Source organism: Dasypus novemcinctus, chromosome 12, assembly GCF_030445035.2.
Source record: "Dasypus novemcinctus isolate mDasNov1 chromosome 12, mDasNov1.1.hap2, whole genome shotgun sequence".
Taxonomy (NCBI): Eukaryota; Metazoa; Chordata; class Mammalia; order Cingulata; family Dasypodidae; genus Dasypus; species Dasypus novemcinctus.
The window spans coordinates 99,659,279-99,686,211 of record NC_080684.1 but is presented as its reverse complement, the minus strand read 5'-3'; the positions used below and the strand labels follow the sequence as shown (position 1 = coordinate 99,686,211).

Sequence of the window (26,933 nt, the reverse complement as noted above, 5' to 3'; positions counted from 1 at the left end):
TTACTGGGCACACTCCTTGCGCGTGGGGCTGCCCCACGCAGGGGACACCGCTGCATGGCACAGCACTCCTTGCGCACATTAGCGCTGCGCATGGGCCAGTTCCACATGGGTCAAGGAGGCCCGGGATTTGAACCGCGGACCTCCCATGTGGTAGGCGGACGCCCTATCCATTGGACCAAGTCCGCTTCCCCCCACATTATGTGTTAAGGAGTCTTTCACATAACCCAGAGTGGCTGATGAGAAATGTGGCAATTGGGGACGAGAGAGCAAGAACACTGGTTAGATGAAATATTTGCCCTCACTCCATCTACCATATCACATCATCTCTCTTTCATATATTCTTTCTCTTTGATCTCTGTGCTGTAATTTTAAATAATTTTGTACCTATCTTCCAGTTCCCAATTTTCTATTCAGCTGGGGCTAAATGTGCTGCTTTAACTCACCAATTTGTTGTTTTGTTTAATTTTTAACAATTTTGTTGAGATACAATTCACATACTATTCAATTCACTCTTTTTAAAGTCTGTGACACAATGTGCAATCATCACCACAGTTAACTTTTGGACATTTTCATCACCTCAAGAAGAAACCTGGTCTCCTTTAGCTATCACTCCCATATTCCTCTCTTCCCCCTCCACCCCCAGCCCAAAGCAAACACTTAATCTACTTTCTTTATGTATAGATTTCTGTGTTCTGGAATTTATATGATTGGAATCATATAATATGTGGTATTTGGTGACCAGCTTCTTTCACTTAGTATAATGTTTTCAAGGATCATCCATATTGTAGCATGTATCAGTACTTCATTCCTTTTCATGACTGAATAATACTCCATGATACCACATTTTGTTTATCCTTTCTTCCACTGATGGATATTTGCATTGTATCCACCTTTGTCATGTACAAGTTTTTGTGTGGACATATGTTTTCTTTTCTCTTGGGTATATACCTAGGAATGGAATTGCTGGGTCATACTGTAACTCTTATGTGTAATTGTCTGAGGAATTGCCAAACTGTTTTCCAAAGCACCTGCACCATTTTGCATTGCCACCAGCAGTGTATAAAGGTTCTGATTTCTCCACATCCTCATCAACACTAGTTGTTATCTGATTTTTTAATTCTAGCCATCCTGCTGAATGTGAAGTGGTTTTGGTTTGCATTTCCCTGATGACTAATGATGTAGAGCAGTTTTCATTAGTTTATTAGCCATTTGTATATTTTTCCTTGGAGAAGTGACTATTCAGATAATTTGTCCATTTTCAAGTTTAGCTATTTGTCTTTTGATTATTGTCAGAGTTCTTTATATATTCTAGATATAAACACCTTATCAGATATATGAGTTGCAAATACTTTCTCCCAATCTGTGGGTTATCTTTTTACTTTAAAGCCCAAAAGTTTTAAATCTTGATGAAGTTCAATTTATTTCTTTTTCTTTTTCTTTTGTTGCTTATATATTGTGTCACATCTAAGAATCCTTTGCCAAATCTAAGGCCATAAAGATTTACTCCTATGTTTTCTTGTAAAAATTTGATAGTTTTAGCCCTTATATTAGGTCTTTGATTCATTTTGAATTAATTTTTGTATTTGGTTTGAGGTATAGGTCCAACTTCATTCTTTGCATGTGTAATAGATATCCAGTTGTTCTAGCACTGTTGTTGAAAATACTATTCTTTCTCCATTAAATGGTTTTGGCACTTTTGTTTAAAATCAGTTGACCATAGATGTATGGCTTATTTCTGGATTCTCTGGCTAGTCTCCTGTTTTAGTCTATCAATTAATTTTTTAAAATTACAGTTAGTTTTCATTTTTAGAGGATCTACTTGGATATTTGTCAAATCTGCTTATTTTTGCTTTATAATGTCATTCCTTGCTCATGTTTTCAAGCTTTAATTCCTTTAAGTGTATTAAATATATATGTAATTAGTTTGTCTTGTCTTTACTAATTTCTAATGTCTAAATTCTGTGGGCTGTTATATCTGCTGGCTCTCACTTATGGTCCTTATTTCCTTGTGAGTTTGTTTTGAGCCCTGAATTCCCACAATGTGGAAGGGAGAACTGTACACATCTTGCTCAGTGCACTTACTGGAATTACATTAAAATGCTTTGTTCAAGTCTTCCTCTCCTCTAGGAAGTACTTGACTTACTTTTGTTTTCTTAGGTACAATACTTAGTACATGGTCCATCTTCATACATTTGTTAAATGAATGGGCGAACCATTGAATGAAAATATATGGAAGGTGCTGGAATAAAAAGAGTAAATAGTAACAGATAAATAAAATATAGGCTGTAAGTCATGTTATAAAAATATAAGCAAAGAGCTATAAGAACAAGGATTGTATAATTGCCTCTGCCTAGAAGAAGAGAAAATGGTATGCATTATCTTATATTTTCAACAAGATGTTTTACATAAGGGCTTATTCTATGGTGTAATATTTGAGGTTTGAGTAATTGGGTTTTTTTCTTCTTTTGAATAATAGAACAATCATGCTTTATGAGAAATAACACTTCGTCTGAATTTACTACTTAGGTACTTAAAGGTTTGTCGCAGTGTTAGAGTGGTTTTTTTTTTAAAGATTTATTTTTAATTTATTTCTCTCCCCTTCTCACCCCCCCAAGTCTGCTCTCTGTGTCCATTCGCTGTGTGTTCTTCTGTGACTGCTTCTATCCTTATCTGCGGCACTGGGAATCTGTGTTTTCTTTTTGTTGCATCATCTTGCTGTGTCAGCTCTCTGTGTGTGTGGCACCATTCCTGGGCAGGCTGCACTTTCTTTCGCGCTGGGTGGCTCTCCTTACAGGGTACACTCCTTGCATGTGGGACTCCCCTACGCGGGGGACACCCCTGCGTGGCAGGGTACTCCTTGCATGCATCAGCACTGTGCATGGACCAGCTCCACAAGGGTCAAGGAGGCCCGGGGTTTGAACCGCAGACCTCCCATGTGGTAAGCAGACGCCCTATCCCTTGGGCCAAGTCCACTTCCTGTGTTAGAGTCTTAAGACATGATTTTTTACTCTGTGTTGAAGTAAAACAGTTAACTACTGATCTGTACATCTAATGGAAAAAAGTATTTGAGAATTATAGGTCTTCATTACCTAATAATCTTTCCACAGCCCACCTGCTCTCTCAGTCTGAAATACCAACTTCTAGGATACAGTGGGCCCAAGAAGCATGTATCATGCTTGGGCTCTATAAATACAGAAATTTCTTGAGGGAAATGAAATAGTACTTCCCGTGTATGTGCCAGGTACCATTCCAAGCATTATATATATTTAGTTTGTGTCAGAATTAAAACCTCTGACCCAATTCAGCTTAAATTTTTACTCTCCCAGAGTCACCTATAGGTTGTCATTATAAAAACTAGTTTGATGGCCACAAGCACTTGTGCCTTCATCCTGGCTGGTCCGGAGTGGGCTCCGCCAGAGCCTGGGGTCTTCCTGGCTGGAGCCCAGATTCCATTTAAAAGCTAGCTGATAAGAAGGGAAGCACTCAAAAAAGGTGATGAGCACCAGCTTTTCAAAGACATTTTCAGCAGCAGTTTTTGTAAATATAGTTTAGTGAGGAAAATGATTTTTAAAATATTTTTTATTAGAGAAGCTGTGGGCTTAAAAAACAATCATGCATAATGTGCAGAATTCCCATATGTCACCCCTCCACCAACACCTTGCTTTGTTGTCCACATGGTTCACTGTTAAACACAGTCCCGTACCTTGTACAATCTATCCAAAGTGTACACTCAGTGGCTCTCACTTTCATCACAGAGTTTGCAGTCGTCACCCCCGTAAACTTTTGAATATTTTCCATAGTCCAAAAAAAAAATCCTATCCCCCCACTTATTGACCCTTAGCATTTACATATTCTTTGACATTGATGCAAGAATATTACAATATTGCTGTTAACAGTCCGTAAATTACATTAACTATATTTTTTCCACGCATCATCATATTCTTACCACCTTGTCATAGAGATGTACATTTGTTCTAGATCATAGAAGAGCTTCTTGTATTTGTATTATTAACCACAATCTTAATCCACCTCTGGGTTCACTATATTGTTCAGTTCCTAGGTTATTCTCTGGCTTTCTTCCAGTTGACAGTGTTAGTTACACTCACTATAATGTGTTACCATCAACTCTATATATTTCCACACTTTTATGGTCAAGTTAATTAAAAATTCTACATACATTAAGTATCAGAATCCCTTCTCAGCCCTCATCCTATAGCGATGTATACTCTGGGTTTTGACTCCACATGTTTGTGTTTTGTCTTTTGTGCATATTAGTGCAGGGGTTCTTAACCTGTTTTGTTGCACTTACCTCTTTGCCAGTCAGGTGAAAGCCACAGATCCTTTACTAAGTCCACTCTATACTGTGTATTATTTAATAAATATATCACATGCACACCAACACATCCCCACAAGAATGTTTACTGAATTTCAATTCAAGCTCATGGACCCCCTGTTAAGAACCTCTGTATTAGTGAGAACATACAATATTTGCTTGTGTGTCTGGCTTATTTCACTCAGCGTAATTTGCTCAAGTTTCATCCATGTTATCATATGTATCCCAATTTCATTTCTCTTACAGCAGCATAGTATTCCATTATATGTATATACCACACTTTGTTTATCCATTCATCGGTTGATGGACACTTTTAGCAATGCATTGCAGTTTTCTGAATACCAGTGCTTTATATCCTTGGTTAAGTTTATTCCTAAATATTTGATTCTTTCTGTTGCTATTATAAATAGAAGTAAAGAAACACTACTGATTATTGTGTACTAATCTTATATACTGCCACTTTGTTGAATTTGTTTATTAAGTCTAGTATAATTTTTTGGGCTTTCTAGGTATAGGATCATATCATCTGCAAATAGCAATTTACTTCTTCCTTTCCAATTTGGATGTCTTTTATTTCTTTTTCTTGCCTGATTGCTCTAGCTAGAACCTCTGGCATTATACTGAACTACAGTGGTGGCAGTGGGTATCCCTGTCTTGTTTCTGATCTCAGTGGCAAAGCTTTCAGTCTTTCACCATTGAGTACAATGTTAGCTGTAGGTTTTTCATATATGTCCTTTATCATGTTGAGAAAGTTTCCTTTGATTCCTAACTTTTGGAGTATGTTTATCAAGAAAGATTATATCATTGATGTGCAGACTGTGGCCACTGGAGTTGCTGAAGACAGGGAAAGGGAAAAAAAGTGTGATATGGGGGCATTTTCAGGACTTGGAGTTGTCCTGAATGGCATTACAGGGACAGGTGCAGGACATTATATGTAACCCACTGAATATTATAACCCACTGAATTGAATGAATATGTGAACTACAATCCATTGCAATGTAGCAGTGCTCTAAGATGTATTCATCACATGCAATGAATGTACCATACAAATGAAAGAAGTTGTTGATGTGGGAGGAGGGGGGGATATGAGGAGTGGGGTATATGGGAAATTCTTGTATTTTTTAATGTAACATTTTGTGTGATCTATATATCTTTAAATAAATAAATAAATAAAATGGTGAAAAGAAAAAAAAGAAAAAAGAATGCTAGACTAGTCAAATGCCTCTTCTGCATCAATCAAGATGACCAGTGATTTTTCTTCTTTGATTCATTAATGTGGTACATTACACTGATTGATTTTCTTGTGTTGAACCATCCTTACAAGCCTGGGGTAAAGCCCACTTGATCATTATGAATAATTATTTTAATGTGTTTTTAATTCAATTAGCAGGTATTTTGTGGAGGATTTTTGCATCTGTAATCTTTAGGGAAATGGATCTATAATTTTCCTTTTTTTTGGTAATATTTTTATCTGGCTTTGGTATTAGGTTGATGCTGGCTTCATAGAATGAATTTGGGAGCGTTCCTTCCTATTCAAATTTTTGAAGAGTTTGAATAAAATTGGAATTAAATTTTCTTTGTATACTTGGTAGACTTCACCTGTGAAGCCATTTGGTCCGGGGCTTTTCATTTTGGGTAGGTTTTTGATTACTGTTTCAATCTCTTTACTTGGAATTGGTTTGCTGAAGTCTTCTATTTCTTCTGGGGTCAGTTTGCATTGTTTGTATTTTCCTAGGAATTTTTCCTTTGCATCTACACTGTCTACTTTGTTGGCTTACAATTTTTCGTAGTATCCTCTCATGATCTCTTTTATTTCTTTGAGGTCAGTAGTAATGTCCCCATTTTCATTTCTGATTTTATTTATTTACATCTTCTTTCTTTTTTTCTTTGTCAGTCTAGTTAAGGGTTTGTCAGTTTTGTTGATCTTGAAGATCTAACTTTTGGTTTTGCTAATTCTATTGTTTTCTTCTTGTTGTTGTCATTGGAAATTTCATTTATTTCTGCTCTGATCTTTGTTATTTCATTCCTTCTGCTTGCTTTGGGAATAGTTTGCTGTTCTTTTTCTAGTTCCTACCACTGTGTAGTTAAGTCTTTGATTTTTAGCTTTCTTCATTTTTTAATGTAAGCATTGAGGTTTATAAATTTCCCTCTAAGCACTGCCTTCACTGCATCCCATAGGTTTTGATATGTTGTGTTCTCATTTTCATTCATCTCGAGGTATTTTCTGATATTTCTCTTGGAATTTCTTCTGTCACCCAATGATTCTTTAAGAGTATTTTGTTTAATCTCCATATATTTGTGAGTTTTTTCCTTTTTCTACCTCTTTTTGACTTTCAGCTTCAATACTCTGGATTCTCTTTGGATCATATATATCTAAAGACTTGCAGCTTCATTCCATTATGATCTGAGAAAGTGCTTTGCGTAATTTCAATCTTTTAAAATGTATTGAGATGTGCTTTGTGATCCAACATATGATCTATCCTGGAGAAAAAGCTATGAGCATTTGAGCAGAATGTATATCTTGCTGTTTTGGGGTACAGTGTTCTATATATGTTTATTAGGTTTAGTTTATTTATCATATTATTCAAACTCTCTTTTTTTATTAATCCTCTGCCCAGGTGTTCTGTCCATCAATAAGAGTAGTGTATTGAACTCTCCAGCTATTATTATAGAGACATCTCTTTCTCCCTACAGTTTTGCCAGTGTTTGCCTCATGTAGTTTGGCTTAGGTGCATAAACATTTATGATGGTTATTTCTTTCTGGTAAACTGCCCCTTTTATTAGTATATAATAACAGCTTTGCTTTTAAAGTCTATTTCATCTTATGTAAGTGTAGCTTCCCTAGGGTTTTGTTTTTTGTTTTTTGTTTTTGTTTTATTACTGCATGCATGGAATATCTTTTTCCAGCCTCTCACTTTCAACATTTTTATGTCTTTGGGTCAAGGTGAGTCTCTTTTAGATAGCATATAGATGGTTTATATTCTATCCATTCTGTCAGGTTTTATCTTTTGATTTGGGAGTTTAATCTATTCTCATTCAATGTCACCCATTTTGACCTTTGGATATTATCTATTTTATCTTATTTTTACCACTCTTTTTACACTTTCAGTTACTTTCACTTATATAATCTTCATTTCTAAACTGTCTCCTAAGCCTCCCTCTCCTGTCTTTTCTTTTCAAGCTGTACCACTCCCTTTAATATTTCCTGCAAAGTCAGTCCCTTGGTGACAAACTCTCTCAGTTTCTGTTTATCTGTGAATACTCTCAAACTCACCCTCATTTTTAAAAGACAATCTTGCTGGATATAAGATTCTTACGATCTTAAGATCGGTATCTTAAATATATCATACCACTGTCTTATTACTTCCTTGGTTTCTGATGAGAAATCAGCACTTAATTGTATTGGGCATCCCTTGTATGTGATGAATTGCTTTCCTCTTACTTCTGTCAGGATTCTCTTTATCTTTGGCATTTGACATTCTGATTAGTATGTATCTCAGTAGATCTGTTCGTATTTGTTCAGATGAGAGTACACTGTGCTTCTTGGTCATGTATATCTACATCCTTCAGTAGGGTTGGGAAATTTACTACCATTATTTCCTCAATGTTCCTTCTGCCTCTTTTCCCTTCTCTTCTCCTTCTGGGACACCAGTGATATGTATGTTTGTATGTCTCTTGCTGTCATTTAGTTCCCTGAGGCCCTGTTCAATTTTTCACGTTCTTTTCTTTATCTTTTCTTTTGTGTCTTTGCTTTGGAGTCCCTGTCTGCAAGCTCACTGATCCTTTCTTCTGCCTCTTCAAATCTGCTTTTATATGCCTCCAGTGTATTTTTAACTTCATTTATTGTGCCTTTCATTTCCATAAGAGCTGCTGTTTTTCTATGTATGCTTCCAAATTCTTTGTGCTCACCCAATGCCTACTTAATATCCTTAATCTCTTTAGCCATCTCATTGAATTTATTAAGGAGATTTGTTTGAACATCTGCAATTAGTTGTATCAACTCCTCTATGTCATCTGGAGACTTAGTTTGTTCCTTTGAATGGGCCATATCTTCCTGTTTCTTGGTATGGATTGTAAGGTTTTTTGTGTCATGGCATCTGATTTTCTAGATGTATTTATTCTAGGGTCAGTTTCTCTCTTTAATCTAGGGTTTTCTATTTGATTGGCTTTGTGCTACCAGCCCCTCTTTGATACTTGGGTCAACTTAATTTGGAACTTTATAGTGGCTTGTGTTTAGTCAATTTGAATTTTTTCTGTTCTTTTACATCTGTTTCTTGTCCTTTCTCCCTTTCTGGTTGTGGAGTAGGAGACAAGGATGTGGTTGGTACTGTAAGCCATGGAGGCTGGAGCTGCCTGCATTGCCCCAGAAACAGATGAAATGTCTCCCACCTTTCTCCCCTGGCAGGGGTAGTGACGGAGCCATAGCCATATATAGTAATCCAAGCTGTGCAGGCTGACACCATCTGTAGTTTCCCAAAGAGACGGATGAAGCTCCATGCCCTTTCCTCTCCTTCCTGGACAAAATGGAGCCATAGGTGTGGATAGCAAACGAATCCATGTGGGTCAGAACTGACTACAGTTGCCCAGATAGACTGATGAAGCACTGGCTCCCCACCTCCCCTGCCAGGGGCTGGGATGGAGCTGCAGGTGTGCACAACAATCTTGTCAGGCAGGCTGAAAGTGACTGCAGTTGCCTGGAGAGGCTGAGGAAACCTCACCCTCCCTCCTGTCTTATTGGGGGCAGGGATGTAGCCACAGGCTTGCCCAACAGTCTAGTCCATGTGGGCCAAAAGTGAGTACAGTTTTCCAGAGAGACTGAGGAAGTACTGTCCCTCTTTTTCCTTGTTGGGGGCAGGGATGAAGTCACAGATGTGTCCAACAGTCTAGACCGTGCAGGCTGAAAGCAGCTACAGTTGTCCAGAGAGGCTGAGGGAACTCTGTCCCTCCTCCTGCCCTATCAGGGGCAGGGATGGAGCTGCAAATGTGTTCAACAGTCTAGCCCACGTGTGCCAAAAGCAACTGAAGTTGCCCATAGAGGCTGAGGGAGCTCTGTCCCTCCTGCCCTGTCAGGGGTCGGGATGGATCCATAGGAGTGCCCAACAGTCTAATCTGTGTGGGACAAAGGTGCCCACAGTTGTGAAGAGAGGCTGAGGAAACATTGCCCCCACCCCTGTCTTATTGGGAGTAGTGATGTAGCCACATGGGTGCCCAACAATCATGCCAGCTGAAAGCAACTGTAGTTGCTTGGAGAGGCTGATGCAGGTCCCTTCAGCTTCTTTCCTGCCAGAGGCAGGACTGGAGCTCAGGCTAGGGCAGCAGTCCAAGCTGGGTGGAAAGAAGCAGGTCCCTATAGTCACTGTGATTTTCAATCTGCTCCACTTCTCCCCATGCTGCGATGGAGTTAAAATGGAGGCTGCCAGCCTCTTTCCAACTTAGAGAGGTTCACATTTCAGCTGTTCTTAGGATTGGGCTTTACCCAGATGAATTTACTAATCAGCAGCTGAAGTCAGTGCCTGGCCATTTCTTCCTCCCCTGTTTTGGGGAATGGAGCATCCAACTCCAGCCAGGGAACAGCTCCCGAGGCATCTTACACCATCAACAGGGCATTGGCACTGGTCTTTGCAGCATGGGGTGCTCTACTCAGGAATCTTTACTGCAGATTGGCAGTCTCCTGTTCTCCCAAGAATGTTGTAGAATGCTATTCTGGTCTCCTGGGCCCCCCAAACAGGTAATTTGCATAGCTCTGGGTGAGCAGGTAGGACAAGCTAACTATTGGAGGTCTTTACTCTGCCATCATCTTGCCCCTCCTCCCGAAATGATTTTTGTTGTTGGTGGAACCTTAACTATGGGATAAAATTTAATAATGAGCACCTGTACCTGTTTTATAATCCATTCCTTTTGATCCCTATTCATGGCATGAAAGTCTTCAGCTGCCCCCTTGAAGAGCGTTTCTTTGTTAAAGCACCTTTACATATGCCCAGACCTCTATTTTCCTATGAGAAATTTATATTTTGGGATGTAGTAAATATCCTCATCATATTTCATAGATATGTTTTCCAAATATGTTTTCTTTTAATACTTAGATCTAATATATACAACAATTAACTGTAATTATATATGAGGAAATGAATTCTTAGGACTTAAATCAATCTCTTTCTCTCTCCCCACACACATAGACACACACTTATCACAGATTATAGGAAAATTATAGCCATCCTAACTTATTATGATTACTTGGGGTTTCATACATATACTAGAAGGAAAAATACATTAAGATTTTCATGTCAAGCATGTTTTCTAAGTTTCACATTCACTATTAATTTTAAATTATTAGCTTGTTTACTTTGAACCAATACATTAATGAGCAGTTCAAATTACCCTTCTATATTAATTTATAATTGCAGCCTCTTAGCAAAATGGCCTTATTATCTTCAGACCCTATTTCCTTTGATTAACATAATTACTAAAGTAGAAACTCCTTCAGTTACACATTTTTAAACTACTGAGACATATTTTGGCATCCATCTCCTGTCATGCTTGCCAGCTCTCTTCCTTGTAGCTGTAATTGGATATTATGTATTGGACCAACAAGAGAATTGAGCACAGTAATAGCTGTGTTGAAATACACCATTACCAGATTCACAATACAATAGCATATAAAACAGGACACAAAGCTTATAGTTTCTGAAACAACACAGTAGAACTACTGAAAAATGAAAAAGAAAAGTTACTAGTGTGGAATATTCCTTATCTGCTGGCAAAATCTCTTAATTCAGAATTAAATCTCAAGTTCTTTTTCAACAGATTTCATCTTCTCCAAACTGTAAAAGCATTCTTAGTATCTTTAACAGCATAGCTATTCTCTTTTGTCCTTAGGCTTGAAGTCTTGATTTTCTTTTTTCTTTTTTTTTCAGATTTATTTTATTTCTTTCTCCTTTCCCCCTGTTGTCTGCTCTCTGTGTCCATTCGCTGTGTGTTCTTCACATCCACTTGTACTATCCGACAGCACTGGGAAACTGCATCTCTTTTTTGTTGCATCATCCGTGTGTGCAGTGCCACTCCTGGGTGGGCTGTGCTTTTTTCACGCGGAGTGGCTATCCTTGCAGGGTGCACTCCTTGCACATGGGGCACCCCTACGTGGGGGCGTCCCTGCATGGCATAGCACTCCTTGCGCGTGGCAGTACTGTGTGTGGGCCAGCTTACCACACAGGTCAGGAGGCCCTGGAGACTGAACCCTGGACTCTCGATATGGTAGAGAGATGCTCTATCAGTTGAACCACATCCTCTTCCCTTGATTTTCTGTTTAATTTTTCTTACTTTAGGCATTTTAATGATAGTCTGTATTTAAATTTGTAGTATGATATCTTACATAAGGGAATAGACTTCTTCCTAAAAGATTACTACCAACGATAATCAAAGCAGCATCCACATAACCTATGTTTCAAGGTGCTATTTAGCATTAAACAAGTATATTAGCAAGGGTAAAGCACTGTACAATAAAGGAAACTGGGTTTAGTCTCGTAATTTAATAACAGACTTCCCATCGAGAGTCTGCTAGATAGATACTTGAGAACAAAGCTCTTTGACATTCAGCTTTAAATTGAAAGGAAATGAGAAATTTCACTCTGCATTCCTCTCTGCCTTTTCAGTGGAATTTAAAGAAATTCTCTCCCAGGAAAGTTGGGAAGCTCTCATGAAATGATTATTTTAGTGTTTGCAGTATTCATTGCTGTTCATCAACTCCTCTCAAGTTCTCATGGGCCTCAGGAAGTTTTCCTTGAATGCTATCCAATCTTTATGTGGATCTGAGAAACTTCTACCCCTAAACCCTCTGCCTGGGAGAAGGTGAAGAGGCACAGGTGCATGGGCTGACTGTGTGTTTCCTTAGCTCAGCTTCCTGAGCTCATGTCCCTTCATCTCTGACAGCTGCACCAGCAAGAAAGGAAGGAGTGATCCACAGGTAAATTACAATCACTTTGAGCAGTTAGATATTGTTAGTGAAGTAGCACTCAGTACAACTGGTTCCATCAGGCTCTTTTGTTCCTTCTTTTATTCCCCTTGTGAAAAGAACATTGGTTTAAAATTCAGAAATCCTGGCTTCTAGTCCTTGTTCTGCCCTTTAATCGTTGTGTCATCATGAGCAAGTACTTAATGTCTTAAAGGCTCAGGTTCTCATCTGTAGCATAAAAGAACTGAATTAGAATATCCTCTGAGCCCTCTCCTTTCTCTACATAGATTATGCAGATAACTGACTCATTGAACAAACATTTATCAGATGATCTCAGGTATTCTGCTAATCACAAGATGTATGCCCTGAAAAGGTTTACAGTTTCAGATGACAGCTGTATAAATAAATAGTAACAAGTTATCCTGAAGCAGGCTAGTAAGATAGGGAATCAATAGACTGATCTGGAACCTGGCCAAGAGTCCACGTGGATATCAATAACCCCCAAGATGGCTGCTGGAAAACCTCCCCCACCAAGATTCTGCTATTCAGAACAAAGACTTCTTCCGGAAGCCAGGAGAAGCTCGGGATATTCTCCAAGGACTTTATCATTGGGCCCTCATGGGGAATTGATGGGTGGGATAATCGATCAAAACAGCAAACAGCTGGAACTACTCCCCTGCCATTAACAAATGGGTGGAATCATTAACAGTTTAAAAAACCAGACACGGGCCTGAATGAGCTCTCCTGGTCAGCTCTCTTGCCTGTGGACCTGTTCCTGTCCTCTGCGCACCACTTTCGCTATTTTTCCTCTGCCACGTGGCCATGCATGTGAACCTAGGGATTTATAATCTATAATGATTTACAAGCTACAATCAGCCCACTTTATCACTTTTCACCCCCTTCCTCTCTACCCTGCTCTGTTATTTTCTCCCATTTCTCTTCCCTCCCTACCTGAATAAATTACTGGCCCAACTCACCCAGTGTGTTCTTGAAATTCATTTCTGCAGCATAGCCAAGAACCTAAATGAAATTCGGTAACAATCCTTTCCATTAATAAATATTTGCTGAATGCATTAATATTTGGAATAATGAAATAAATTAAAAAATGAGTATTTACATGATTTTATGCAAAAGCGAAGAAAAGAGAGATTCAGTTTGACTTGGATGGTAAAGGAAAGGTTTCACAAAGGAAATGGTATTTGAAGTGGGCCTTAAAGAATGAAACTTGTTTTTACTGGAGAAGGGTAAGGATGAAGATATTCTAGGTTAAGAAACAGGACAACCAAAACCACAGAGGTGTGAAAATGTGTGTCCACCTAATAGATTTCAGCCTGCCATTGGAAATTGGGGAGCCAGATGGAAATAGAAGGAAGAGGATTTCAGGCAGAAGGAGGCACACGGGTAAAGGTCTGGTGCTGAGAGATGGCATGGTAAATTTGAAGAACAGAAAGAAGTATAGCTGGATCATAAAGTTTTAGGAGAATAGTGGTACAAAATCTGGCAACAGAGGTAACTGGGGACCAATTTAGGCAGAGCCCTGTACACCAAATTAAGTAATTTGGAGAGCCGCTGGAGGAGTAACTTGGAGTAACATGTTCTGATTTTCATGTAACATGGAGTAACATGATCTGATTTTCCATTTAGAAAGGTCACTCTGGCTGCGCTGTGTGGAGTGAACCAAGAACTGGCAGGTGGGGTGGAAAGACCTCTTAGGAGGCTTAGGGGGTGGGGATGCAATCTGAGTCATGCCTTACTAATGTAATTCAATCAAAGCCCTAATCTTAATAGATAATTTAATCAAGGACATCTCAGCTGAATCTAAAGCAATCAAAAGGTATCACACCTGGGGAAGTGGATTTGGTTCAACTGATAGAGCATCTGACTACCATATGGGAAGTCCAGGGTTCAAACCCAGGGCCTCCTGACCTATATGGTGAGCTGGCCCACATGCAGTGCTGATGCACACAAGGAGTGCCGTGCCACGCAGGGGTGTCCCCTGCATAGGGGAGCCCCATGCATAAGGAGTGTGCCCTGTAAGGAGAGCTGCCCCTCGCAAAAAAAGCGCAGCCTGCCCAGGAGTGGCACTGCACATATGGAGAGCTGATACAACAAGATGGCAACAAAAAGAGACACAGATTCCTGGTGCCGCTGACAAGAATGCAAGCAGACACAGAAGAACACACAGCAAATGGACACAGAGAGCAGATAATGGGGAGGGATGCGAAATAAATAATTTAATTTAATTTTAAAAAGATATCACACCCAAAGGAATAGATTAATTTACAAATATAATCTTTCTCTTTTGGGGATTCACAAAAATAATCTCAAACTGTCCCAGTAGGTAAACATACTTTTTCCTTTTAAGTTTTAAAAATTATATATAACTGCTAAAAATATCATAACACTATGTGTGGAGTGTTAGAACAAATGTAGATATAATTTATATGGCAGCTATAGCATACATGATGGGATGGCAAATGGACGTATGTGGTTATAAGATTCTTATATTGTATGTGAAGTGGTGGTACAATATTAACTCTAAATAGACTGTGAAGTTAGGTATATACAGTTTAATCCTTGAGGAAAACACTGAAAAATGCAAAGAGGTATCACTGAAAAGCCAACAGCTAAGTTAAAATGGAATTCTAAAAAATATTGTATTAGCGGAAAAGAAGGAAGGCAGGAAAGAACAGATGGAACAAGCAGAAAATAAATAGTAAAATAATAGACCTAAATTTAACCATATCAATAATTATACTAAATGTAAATTAAAAGTTCAGTCTGGATATAAAACAAGATCCAATCATATGCTGTCTACAAGACACACACCTTAAATACAAGATCACAAATAGGTTGAAAGCAAAAGCATTTAAAAAGGTATAACTTGCAAAAAAAGCATAAGAAAGTTGGAGTAACTATATTAATATCAGACAATATAGACTTCAAGACAAGGGGTATTACTAGAGCTTTAAAAAAGACATTTCATAATGATAAAAAGGCCAATCATCTGGAAGATATAAAACTTATAAATGTGTATGTGCTTAATAGAACTTTAAAACCTATGAAGCAAAAACTGACAGAATTAAAGAGAGAAATAGACAAATCCACAAAAATAGTTGGAGATTTTAATACCTTTCTCTCAGCAGAGCTCCCAGAACAAGTAGACAAAGTATCAGTAAGGATACAGACGACTTAACACTATTAAACCTTTGACCTAATTGACATCTATAAAGTACCACAACCAATCACTGTAGAACACATTTTTTTCCACAAGTTTGCAACTGCATATGGTATGTTCACCAAGATAGGGCATATGGTGGGCCATAAAATAGATGCAATTCATTTTAAAAGCTTGAAATCTTACTTTATGTTCTCTGACTACAGTGGATTTGAATTAGAGAGAAATAATATACCTAGAAAAAAAACAACAACCCTATTTGAAACCTAAAACTGAAACTAAAGCAAAACAAATAAAACAATCAAAAAACCCCAAACACTTCAAATACCCCAAAGTCAAAAAAGAAATTCTCTTAAAATAACCGGTGTGTATTTGACTTTTTCTTTTGGCCTAGATGGAATAACAGTGACTAGATTTAACTTACTGCTTGCAAGCAATTAAGAAAACTGGACAAAATAAATGAAATGTTTTCAGACACTGCACATAGGCAATGCAGGACAGTGATTCCTGAAAGAAGGAAAGAAACAAGGTGAGGCCTAGGAATTCTCCCAGTTTACTGTCTGGAGAGACTTTCCAGGCTGCACAGCAGGGAGGGGAACCCAGGCAGAGTGCAGAGGTATTCCTGAGTTTGGGAGATGAAGCTGGTTGTCTGAGAGGCCAAGGTGACTGAGTTTACAGGCAGAATATCAGAGAAAGGAGAGCTGCAGAGGGAGAAGCCTCCAGAGAGCTGCTCGGCAGTAGAAACTGCCTCAAGTGCCCTATCCTGTGGGGTTTACTTTACCACTATTAGTATGACCATCACCTTCCCAATTACTCAAATTGTCCTGGAGCTGTGGCTAATACAACTCTCTTTTTCTGCCTAACAGTGCAACTATCTTTTATACAAACAAAAATCATCTTCCCAAGATAAGGAGCCATAAGTTTCCAGCTTTCCAAGGTGCCTAGTCTTCCAATGCATGAAATGTTCCAGGAGCTGTGGTGAGAATGCTGTTGATGGCCCACTGCACATCTCCTTGGTCTACCTCTGAGTATACCTGCAGTTTTGGTGACCAGTTCCCATATCTACTGAATGTTCCTTACCTTAAGCACCTGTGTTTCTCTGCTTCTCTGCCTGAGAATTTTCTCTGGAGCCCTGGGACTTGTTCAGTCTGAGCACAGGGCAGCCTAGAAGTACCAAGAATTAAATGCCCCATAGGCAACCCTCAACCAGTGAGGGTAGGAGTCAGAGAATAAATATTCCACCTTCCCATCCCTGGAAGGATAGTTCTGAGGGAAGTTTCCCAACAGGATTGCGCATTTTTTGCCCATAATGGCCATCTGCTTGCTATTCCATTCTTCGCTGGCTTTTGTCCCTTCTTTGTTTCACCTTTCCCACTCCCTCATGTGCACTTCTTAGATTGCTGGCCTGATGAATTACCTGCATCCAAGTCTTTTTCTCAGAGTCTGCTTTGAAGGGAACCCAAGCTAAAAACATGTCTGTGGTAGTTTCAAACTGTATGTACCCCAGAAAAACATGTTCTTAAATCTAATCTGTTCTTGTGGGTGTGAACTCATAAGTAGGACATTTTGATGAGATCACTTCAGTTAAGGTTTGGGTCAGCCCAGTTGGAATGGGTCTTAATCCTATTACTGGAGTTCTTTAAAAGCAGAATGAAATTCAGACAGAAAGCCACAGAAACCGAGAAGCTTAACATCAAGAGAAACTGAAAGAGAAAGGAGAGACCAGGAGACACCACCATGTACCTTGCCATGTGACAACCCAAGAGCAAAGATTGCCAGCAGCCAGCCCCAGAATCCCATAGTCTTCCCAAAGAAAGCGTTACCTTGATGACACCTTAATTTGGACTTTTTCCCAGCCTGAGACTGTGAGCACATAAATTCCCATTGTTTAACCCAACCTATTTTAGGGTATTTGCTTGCGCAGCCTAGGAAACTGAAAAATTTTCAGTTTGCTGTGTTATACAAATGTATTCATTATGTTCATTCATTTAAAATTAATTTATTAAGAAACTACAATCTCCTAAACATTGTTAAACTGGTAACTTGTATCATTAGTTAACTTTATGTGTTTATTATACAAATACTGGTGTGTATACATATATGTGTATAACGTGTATATGTGCATATATATGATCTATGTATATAATATGTACATACATGTCTGTGTGTATGTGTGTGTATATGTATTCACACACATAAAATTCGTATTTGATCTTAAGTTCCCTAACTTCCACTTATTTATATCTTCAGTATCTAATTCAGTACAGTGCAAACAGTAGGTAGTCAACAAATGTGTACTATCGATCATTCTTATTATTAGATTTCACATATATACAGCACACATTGTTGTCCCCAAAATCAACATGTAAAATTAATAGGTAATTTATAAATTCAGAAATTCTTAACTTTAACAAATATTTGCATACCTACTATGTGCAGAAGCACAGTGAAGGCTCTAAAGTCAGACTGCAGTAACTTAATATGACAGGCACTATGAAGTATGTAATTAGGAGAAAAAGTGAGTGTACAGTAATAAATAGTATATGATTTCAGAGAAGGGAAGGAATAGGGTAGATTAACAGACATGCCTGTAAAGAGCTTCCAGAAATAGCCAATGTTTGAGATGGGCCTTGATTGAATCGGAAGGATTTAAATAGGTGAAAAAGTGGGGAGGGTATTCCAGGTTGGAGTACAGGTTGAGAGATCAATGGCAGTGAAGCTAAAAGGACCTGAACTGAGGTGGAGCGTGAACATAAAGGGACCTGAGTGAACATGGGGTGTGTGAGTAATGAAGAGAATGGCCTGACTGCAGGTTAGTTTCCTGATGAGTAATGACAGGAAGTAAGCAGCAGAGAGCCTTTAAACGCCAAGGAATTTAGACTTTGTCCTTGAAACAAAGCAGGATTTTTGAAGGATTTTTTTCCTATGAACGATATGTAACTAAAATGGTGATTGAATTAAAGAGGATTCATTTGGCATATTGCACAGAATAAATAGGGGAAGCAAGGTCAATGGCAGAGAAACCCAGTACAATTTGCTTTCTTGATTCTTCAGGCTTTTTTACCTTTCTGTTCAAGTATTTTAGTCCTTTAGGTAATTTACTAAGCATTCCAAATCATTGTTTTTAATGGGTCATCATGCTTTCTTCTTTTAACTCATAGCATTTTAGTCATTAAAAATTTACCAATTAAAAAAAAAAAAGTCTAACCAGAAGACTACATCCTATTCTTTCCAAAAAGTGGGGGGAAAGGGGTTGTTAGAATTAGAATTACCTCAGTCTGTTTCATTTCATTGAATTTTAAGGTTTTGTTTTTTTAATTAAATTTTTTTTTTTTTTTGAGGTACCAGTGCGGGGGATTGAACCCAGAATCTTGTATGTGGGAAACTGGCACTCAACCACTGAGCCACATCGGCTCCCTGAGTTGGCTTTTCATTCATTTGTTTGTGTTTTTTTGTTTTTAGGAGGTACCAGGGATTGAACCCATGTGGGAAGCAAGTGTTCAATCACTTGAGCCACATCCGCTCCCCTTAAGGTTTTTGTTTTTTTTGTAATTTTGTTTTTGCGCTAAATATTAAAATGACACCTCATCCAACAACTTTATATATCTCAATTTTAAGATTTAGATTATTATTATAATTTCACCAAAAATTCATTGACATTTATCTTCATTTACTTATTGCTAAATTTTAAAATGATTTTATTGTATAGAGAATGAGACATTTTTCCATTTTCTCACTGTATAATGGAAGTCAGAAAAATATTTCACTGAAATTCACTTTTAAAGAATGCTTTTATGTAAATATGGCGATGTACACATGCACTTTGTTTGGAAAACCCTATGTCTGCCATTCTACTGGGAATATATTAGTATTTTTAACAGAACTTTTTACCAACTTGATATAATTTGGTCATGCAAATTAGGAATATTTTAGGAGATATTTTCATCTAACAATTTTCTGGTTCCTTTAAGCTTTATTAAATAGCCTTTAAGCAATTTAAAAAATCAAAGGTAATGTTTTTTTCTTTTTCTCCATGCTTCTCTTTATCCTTTCATTCAACAAGTATTTATTGACTACATCCTATGGGAATGGCACTGTTCTAGGTGCTGGGTACAAATATGACTCATAATAAGGTCCCATTCTCAAGGAACCTATTGTCAAGTAGGAGGCCAGACTTGTAATAAATGAGATGAAGTGTTATAATGACTCACAGGGCTCCAAACAGAATATGGTAGATTAGACAATAAAATGATGGAGCAAGGAGGAAAAAGAGTGATTGCAAACTTTATAGAGATAGTGATACTTAAAGAAGAAAGTTTAGGGATGAGAGCGTTGGAGAAAAACAGAATTCCTGGTGGAGGTAACAATATGAGTTCCTTGAATTGTCTAATTCTGTGGTATATCAGCAGCGTTTTTGCCCAGGCTAGCCTCAAACTATGAAGGAAAAAGGAAGATTCTTAGAGTCAAAGAAAATTTGCTCTTATTTAATAACTCAAAGCCTGAAAGAGATAATAGCATAAAACTGTACAGTATGAGATACATTATGATGTACATTGTGATATAGAAACACTTGATAGAGAAATACACGATTCCTGCATTCTCTTCCCTTTTAGGGGCTTTAAATGATATAAATTCCTTTGTCCTCCATTGCCTAATTATGCTTCTAATTTCATGAACTCTCTCTCTTAAACATATTATTCTTTCTTTCCATATCCAAGTTCAGATGAAATTATTTGAGAGCAAGACATAGCCTGGAGGGTGAGGATAACAATTTGCATATATAAATTTGGAACAGGCCCATGATTCATATATACAATCAATGTTCCTAGAGCAGACCCACCTTAAATTTCAATTCCTTACCGTTCCTCAGTTCCTTTTATTCATAATAAATATTGCTGTCTGTTATATTCCAGGCACTGTTCTAGGTACATTGGCAATATTAATGAATGAAATGGACAAAGATCCCTGGCCTGGTGGAACTTTTATTTTAGTAATTGTTAGAATAGCTCTGAAAGATTGCGTCTTTCCTCCCATGTAGACAAAGGATTTATTTATTATGCAGCTAGCTAAAGTAGTGATTTTCCTTAATGTGTCTTATATGGATACTCTGGGCAAGAAGACATCCTTTCTTTCAGGCAAGAAAGACTTTCTGCAGCTGGGAATTTTGTAAGGGTAGATCAATATGATGTGACATATTTTTTCTAATTTATCTTGTAAAGGATGAAAGTTTGAAGGTACTAAAAATATAGTGGTTTTAGAGACACTTAAGTGGATGAAGGGAGAAATATTTAAAGACAAGTTATTTGAAGCACTCCTTGCCTGTGCTTCAGTGAAGAGAGGGGAAAAAGGCAGCCACCAAATGACTAATTCATCAATTATAGCTTGGGTATACTTTAAATAGGCATAATAAAAACATCATAAGAAACTAGAAACCACTATATAGGAGAGAATTCTGTTATGGAATTTAAAATCCTATATATTAAAATTATAACGGATTTGAAATAGAGTATTTCCCTTTTTAAAATCATAGTTCTTATTTGTTATTTTACAGATGCTATGCCTACTCCCTCAGAAAAAAGCCCATCTCTGCTGACAAGTGTGAGTTTGGACAAGAGATCAAACAGTACTATTACAAATACTATAACAGAAAACCCCTTGCAAATGCCTTTAGAAAAGCAGTCAGCTGCAAAAAGTTTGGAAGCATTGACAACTTTACCAGCATTTTGGTCGTCAAGTAAAGAAGAGTTTATCAGCCCCAGTTTAAGAATTTCAAGGTCAGATTCTACTTTTTATAACCAGGCCTCTGTAGAGACACTCTTTGTCTCTCCCTCATTCCAAACATTTGGCCCAGCGAAGGAGATTATAATCAACAAGGACTGTCAGAAACCAACACAATTGGACATTGCTCAGATGGATGAAGAAGGCCACAAGCCCTTAACTACACGGGGTGAGTCTAATTTTAAAACAAACAAACAAACAAACAAAAAGCCCACACATACAGCCTCTTTCAGAACATTCTCTTTTACTTTTCTCTGCTTTTTGTCTCCATTTATCATTCCCACCTTTTACTCTACCTCAGGTGGTATTAAAATGTTCATGCCACAGCGGTACTTCTCAGTTGGGAAATTGCCCTTTTATTAGAGGGCTGATAGTAGATTACAAGTGTTTGATTGAATAAATTACCACAAGTTCTGAAAATTGTATGAAGACCAAATTAGAAGGAACTAGCATTAAATAAGAGCTTGCTGTTAGACATTTAGGTTGGTTATTAATAGACTTGATGAAAAAGAATTGGTTATTATTTATATTGGTATGTGTACATATTTTTAGCACTGTTTTCTAAAGATCTGTGTAATGATTGCATAAAAGGAGGGGAATCTCTTCCTTTTACTCTCTGTATAAAACATTAGGAGGATTGCAGTATTATATAGACTGAATGAGTAGGATAAAACCAGTTGAGATTCCAGGTTGTTGACTGTCAATTATTAAATTGTGCAATGTGTAGTTAAGCTTTCTTCTTTAAAGTTAATTAACAAAAGAACAATTTGTTGGTTCATTTATTTTCAAGGACTAAGTAATAGTTTTATTTGTTCTTATTTATGATAATGCTTACCAACTCATATAAATATAGAGCTTTTAATATAAATCTTTAAACTCCCTTGAACTCAGATCAAAAGTATCATATAAATACAAACAATGGAAACTGCATGTTGAGGTTAGATAAATTTACCTTAGTGCTAGTAAGGACAGTGACAAACGGTTCTACTTACTGCCCTTTCCAGAATTTTTAGGTATTAAACAGACTAATGGTGAAATAATTCTTCATTTTATCACCAAGTTAACTTTCCTGCCGAGATTGCTGATGTGGAAACTAATTAGTACTTGTTATGATGGCTATAATGATTTATGTTTATGGCTGTCCCCTGGGAAGTTGGTACTTTTGCTTCATTTCTTTCACAAATATCACAGAAGATAAATGAAAATAATTTTTGGCCCTGCCAGTGTTACCAAGTACATGTAATTATTAAAATTAACAAGAAGTTTGTCTAAAACCAATTAGGAAGAAGCATTTTTGCTTCTGGCTATGATGAAGTAGATAATGTCAATCTAATCTTCTCACCAAAAATAACTATTATAGCTATTAATAGTTATTAAAAACTGGTCTGAAGTCATTGTAAAACAACCAAGGTAGAAAACACACGAGATCCCAGAGAGAAGGACATTGAGATAAGTCTCACATTCACCTCAGTTTTTTCCCTTGAATCATTTGCCTATTAGCAGAGTAGGATGACAAAAGCTGAGGGGAAATCAGAGGCCTGGGCTTTCCACAGTCTCACCAAGTTTGGGAGACAAGGTTAGAGTTAGGATTGCCAAGGTGGCAAGGACTTGAGGGGCCAATATTCCAGAGGGGAGGGAATCACAGAAAAGAAAATCTGAAGTTTTTGTACAGTATCTTGGTGAAGAATTTGCCTGCTGCTAAGCTGCATATGTTCTGACTGAGATGCCAAGAAAACTAATTGAAAGAAGCTTCTAAGAGGCCAGTGAGCTAAGCAAGATTCTTATAATCTTGGAGATTATCTAGGAAAGAGAAGTTTGCGTTATGCCATATGGAAGATATGCCAATTGGAAGGCCCTGGTAGATACACCAAGATTTAAGTTAAGACCTCTGGCAGGCTACATCCTAAGAATCAGAATTATACTCTAAAGAGTATAGACAAACTAGAAATATAACAGGTCTCATAATTGCTGAAACCCAGCTTTAACTAGAACAAACTGATAGGTTGTATCCCATCTGCCTTCTAGAATACAGTTAAATCCTTTCTGAGAGTCTCTACAATATTTTGTACAAATAATTTGGCATTCAACAAAAATTTACCAGGCATACCAGAAAACAAGCAAATTCAAGAAATATAAGAAATAAAAGACAACAAAGCAGACCCACAGGTGATCCAGGTTACTTTGATCAAGAAAAAAAGGGAAAAGGTGGATAATTCCATAAGAATATTAGTGTCTATGGAAAAAAAAAGGATTGGATGAAAATTCTAGAGTTCTAAGATACAGTAACCAAACTTAGGTTCCTGAGATTAAACTTCCATCCATATGGGTTGAAGTGTCAGAAGACAAGAGTTCAGTGCTGGCAGAGAACCTGGAAAGTTATGAGAGAAATCCTAAAAGGGAGAGATGTGCAGAAGGAGTGAACTCTAAAGTCTGTATATACAATCTGCCTAAATCTGCAAGGTCTGTTTATAAACTCTGCCTAAATTTAACTGCCTACATTTTCTAAACTGCACATATAGGTTCTGGCAAAACAAAGCAAAAAACAAGCAAGAACAACAATAGCAAAAACAAAATAAAACAAAACTACTGAAAGCCAAAAGAACTGAGAAGAGACTTCAGCTGCTGCTCACTGCATGAGACAGTTTGAAGAATTCAGACAAGTCAGCTTCCTATTAGAACAGAAATTAACACTTTTCAGAGGTATATAACGTCATTAAACTGTCCAGAATAAAGTAAAAAATCACTAGACATGCAAAGAAATAGGAAATGAAGCTACAAGAGGAGCTGAAAGATAAAATAATTGAAATGAAAAATTTACCAAAAGGACTTAACAGCAGATTGGAAATGACAGAAGAAAAAGTAAATTTAAAGGTAGATCAATAGAAATGATCCAATATGAAAAACAGAAAGAAAAAGATTAAAGAAAAATGAACAGATGTTTGGAGTAATGTGAGACACTATCAAGCTGTTTATCATTGGTTTAATTTGGAGTCACAGAAGGATAGGGAAATAGATAGGGACAGAAAAATTATTTGAAGAAAGAATAGTCAAAAATTTTTTGAAAGAAATTAACTTAGAGATCCAAAATTCTCAATGAAGTCCAAGAAGAATAAGTACTAAGAAAACTATATTGAGGCACATCATAGTCAAACAGCTGAATTCCAAAAATAAAATCTTGAAAGCAGCAAGAGAAAATGGACATATCACACAGAGGAACAATATGAATTATGGCTGATTTCTCATTATAAACAGTGGATGCCTGGAGACAATGGACTGTCATCTTAAAAGTATGAAAAGACCAACACTATCAACCCAGAATTCTAGATGTAGTGAAACTATATTCCAAAGATGAAGGTGGAAAAAAACCTTCAAATAAAGAAAAACTGAACTAATAATCAGCAAATCTGCATTGCAAGAAATGGTGAAGGAAGAGTTTCAGGCAAATGGGAAATTACACCGGCTAGTAACTTGAATCTACATAAAGAAATGATATCACTGGAAATGATAAATAAGTGGGTAAATAGACTATGTATTTTTTCTTATATTAAAAAATACATATGACTCTTTAAAGCAGAAGTTATATACTACATGATGGGGTTTATAACATATATAGATATAACATGTATTACAATAAGCACAAAGAATGTAGAAGTGCATGGAACTGTACCATTGAAATATTTCTGTATTTTACATGATGCAGTACAATATTAGTTATAATTAACTTATGATAAGTGAAACATTCTTATTTAATCTCATGTAAAGAAAGAAAGTGATATACTACAATCCTTATTGGAATACTAAAAAAAACAAAACAAAGCAAAAAACTTGATTAACACCAAAGAAGGAAGGAAAAGAGGAACAAAGAAAACAAAAATAAAAAGCAAATAAAATAGGAGACCTAAATCCAACCATTTCAATAATTATATTAAGTGTAAATGGAATAACACTCCAGTTAAAAGGAAGAGACTTTCAGATTAGATTTTTTTAAAAAAAGGATAACCTACCTGTTAAAGTGATATCATTTAAATACAAAGATAGAAACTGATTGAAAGTAAAAGAATTAAAAATGCATACTATGCAATCTGAAGTTGCTGTATTAGTATCAGACAAAATAGATGTCAAGACAAGGAATGTGACTATAGGTAAAAAGGATATTTCACATTGATGAAAAGGTCAGCACATCAGGAGAATATGGCAACTACAAGTGTTTATGAACCTAATAACAGAACTTCAGAAACCCATGAAGCAAGAAAAAAAAGGGAGAAATAGGCAAATCCACAGTCATAATTGGATATTTGAACACCTCTTTCTCATCAATTACTAGAAAAACTAGACACAAAAATCAGTCAGTACATAGTAGATACAAATCACATTCTCAGAAACCTTAATCGACATCTTTAAAACACAACTCAAAACCACTGCAGAATGAATTCTTTTTCAACTGCAAAGTGAATATTCAAAAAGAAAGAACACATACTGCCTAATTTCTTTCTTGTCTTTTTTTTTAAAATAAAATATATTTCAAAAGACTTAAATCTTAAAATGTATGTTCAAGGAGGGAGTGTGGCTCAAGTGGTTGAGCTCCCAACTCCCACATGGGAGGTCCTGGGTTCAGTTCCCGGTGCCTCCTGAAAAAACAAACAACCAACTCAGGGAAGCCAATGTGGCTCAGTGGTTAAACACCATCTTCCCATATATGAAGTTCCAGGTTCAATCCCCAGCCCCTGGTACCTAAAAAATAAAATAAAATAAAATAAAGAAAGCCAAGTATGTTTGCTGACCACATGTAACTAAATTAGAAATTGATAGTAAAATACTAAGAAAGGCCTCGTATATTTGGAAATTTAACAATACACTTCTAAAGTATCCATGAGTCAAAGAAGAAATCAAAAGAGAAATGAGAAAATATTTCAAACTGAATAATAATGAAAAGTTTTAAATTATGAGATGTAGTTAACTAGTGATTAGAAGGAAAGTTAAAGCTTTAAGCACTTCTGTAAGAAAGGAAGAACAGTTTAAAGTCAATGGGATAAAGTCCTAACTAAAGATCCTTGGTAAGTGAGAGAAATTAAATCCAAAGTGGGTACAGGGAAGAAAACAACAAAGAATAGAAATAAGCAAAGTAAAAATAAACAAAACTAAAGAATTTCCAAAGCCAAACAGTGGCTCTTTGAAAAACTTAAAATTTATAAACCCCTAGAAAAAACTGATCAAAACAGAGAGAGAAGGGAGCAGATGTGTCTCAAGCAGTTGGGTGCCCACTTCCCACTTGGGAGGTCCTGGGTTTGGTTCCTGGTGCCTCCTGAAGAAGACAAGCTGACACAATGAGCAGACACAATGAGTGGACTAAAGGAACAGACAATGAACAAACACAAGCAGACACAGCAAGTAGACAATAAGCAGAAAGACAGGGAGCCATCTCATGGTGGGGGAAAGAAAGAAATCACGAATTACCAATTCCAAGAATGAAAGATATTGAATGGGACCTCATATATATATTTTTTAATGTAATTAAAAAATAATAATAATAAATAAATATTTTTTAAAAAAAAAAAAACAAAAAAAAAGAATGAAAGATAGGATATTACTATAAATCCTATAAATACTATTATGAGCAACATCATGACAATAGATTTGACATTTTAGTAGAAATGGAAAAAACAACTGACAAATATATGAAATAGAACACTGAATAG

The 26,933-nt window shown here is 36.9% G+C and overlaps 1 protein-coding gene across 1 annotated transcript in view; it reads left to right on the top strand.

Annotated features, from left to right (window-relative positions):
- Positions 1-26,933, top strand: part of ENTHD1 (ENTH domain containing 1) — a 147,505-nt gene that overhangs the window by 106,156 nt on the left and 14,416 nt on the right. The window contains exon 6 of the mRNA XM_004447832.3: positions 21,011-21,406. Within this exon, the coding sequence (XP_004447889.1) occupies positions 21,011-21,406 (396 nt within the window). The remainder of the gene's footprint in view (positions 1-21,010; positions 21,407-26,933) is intronic.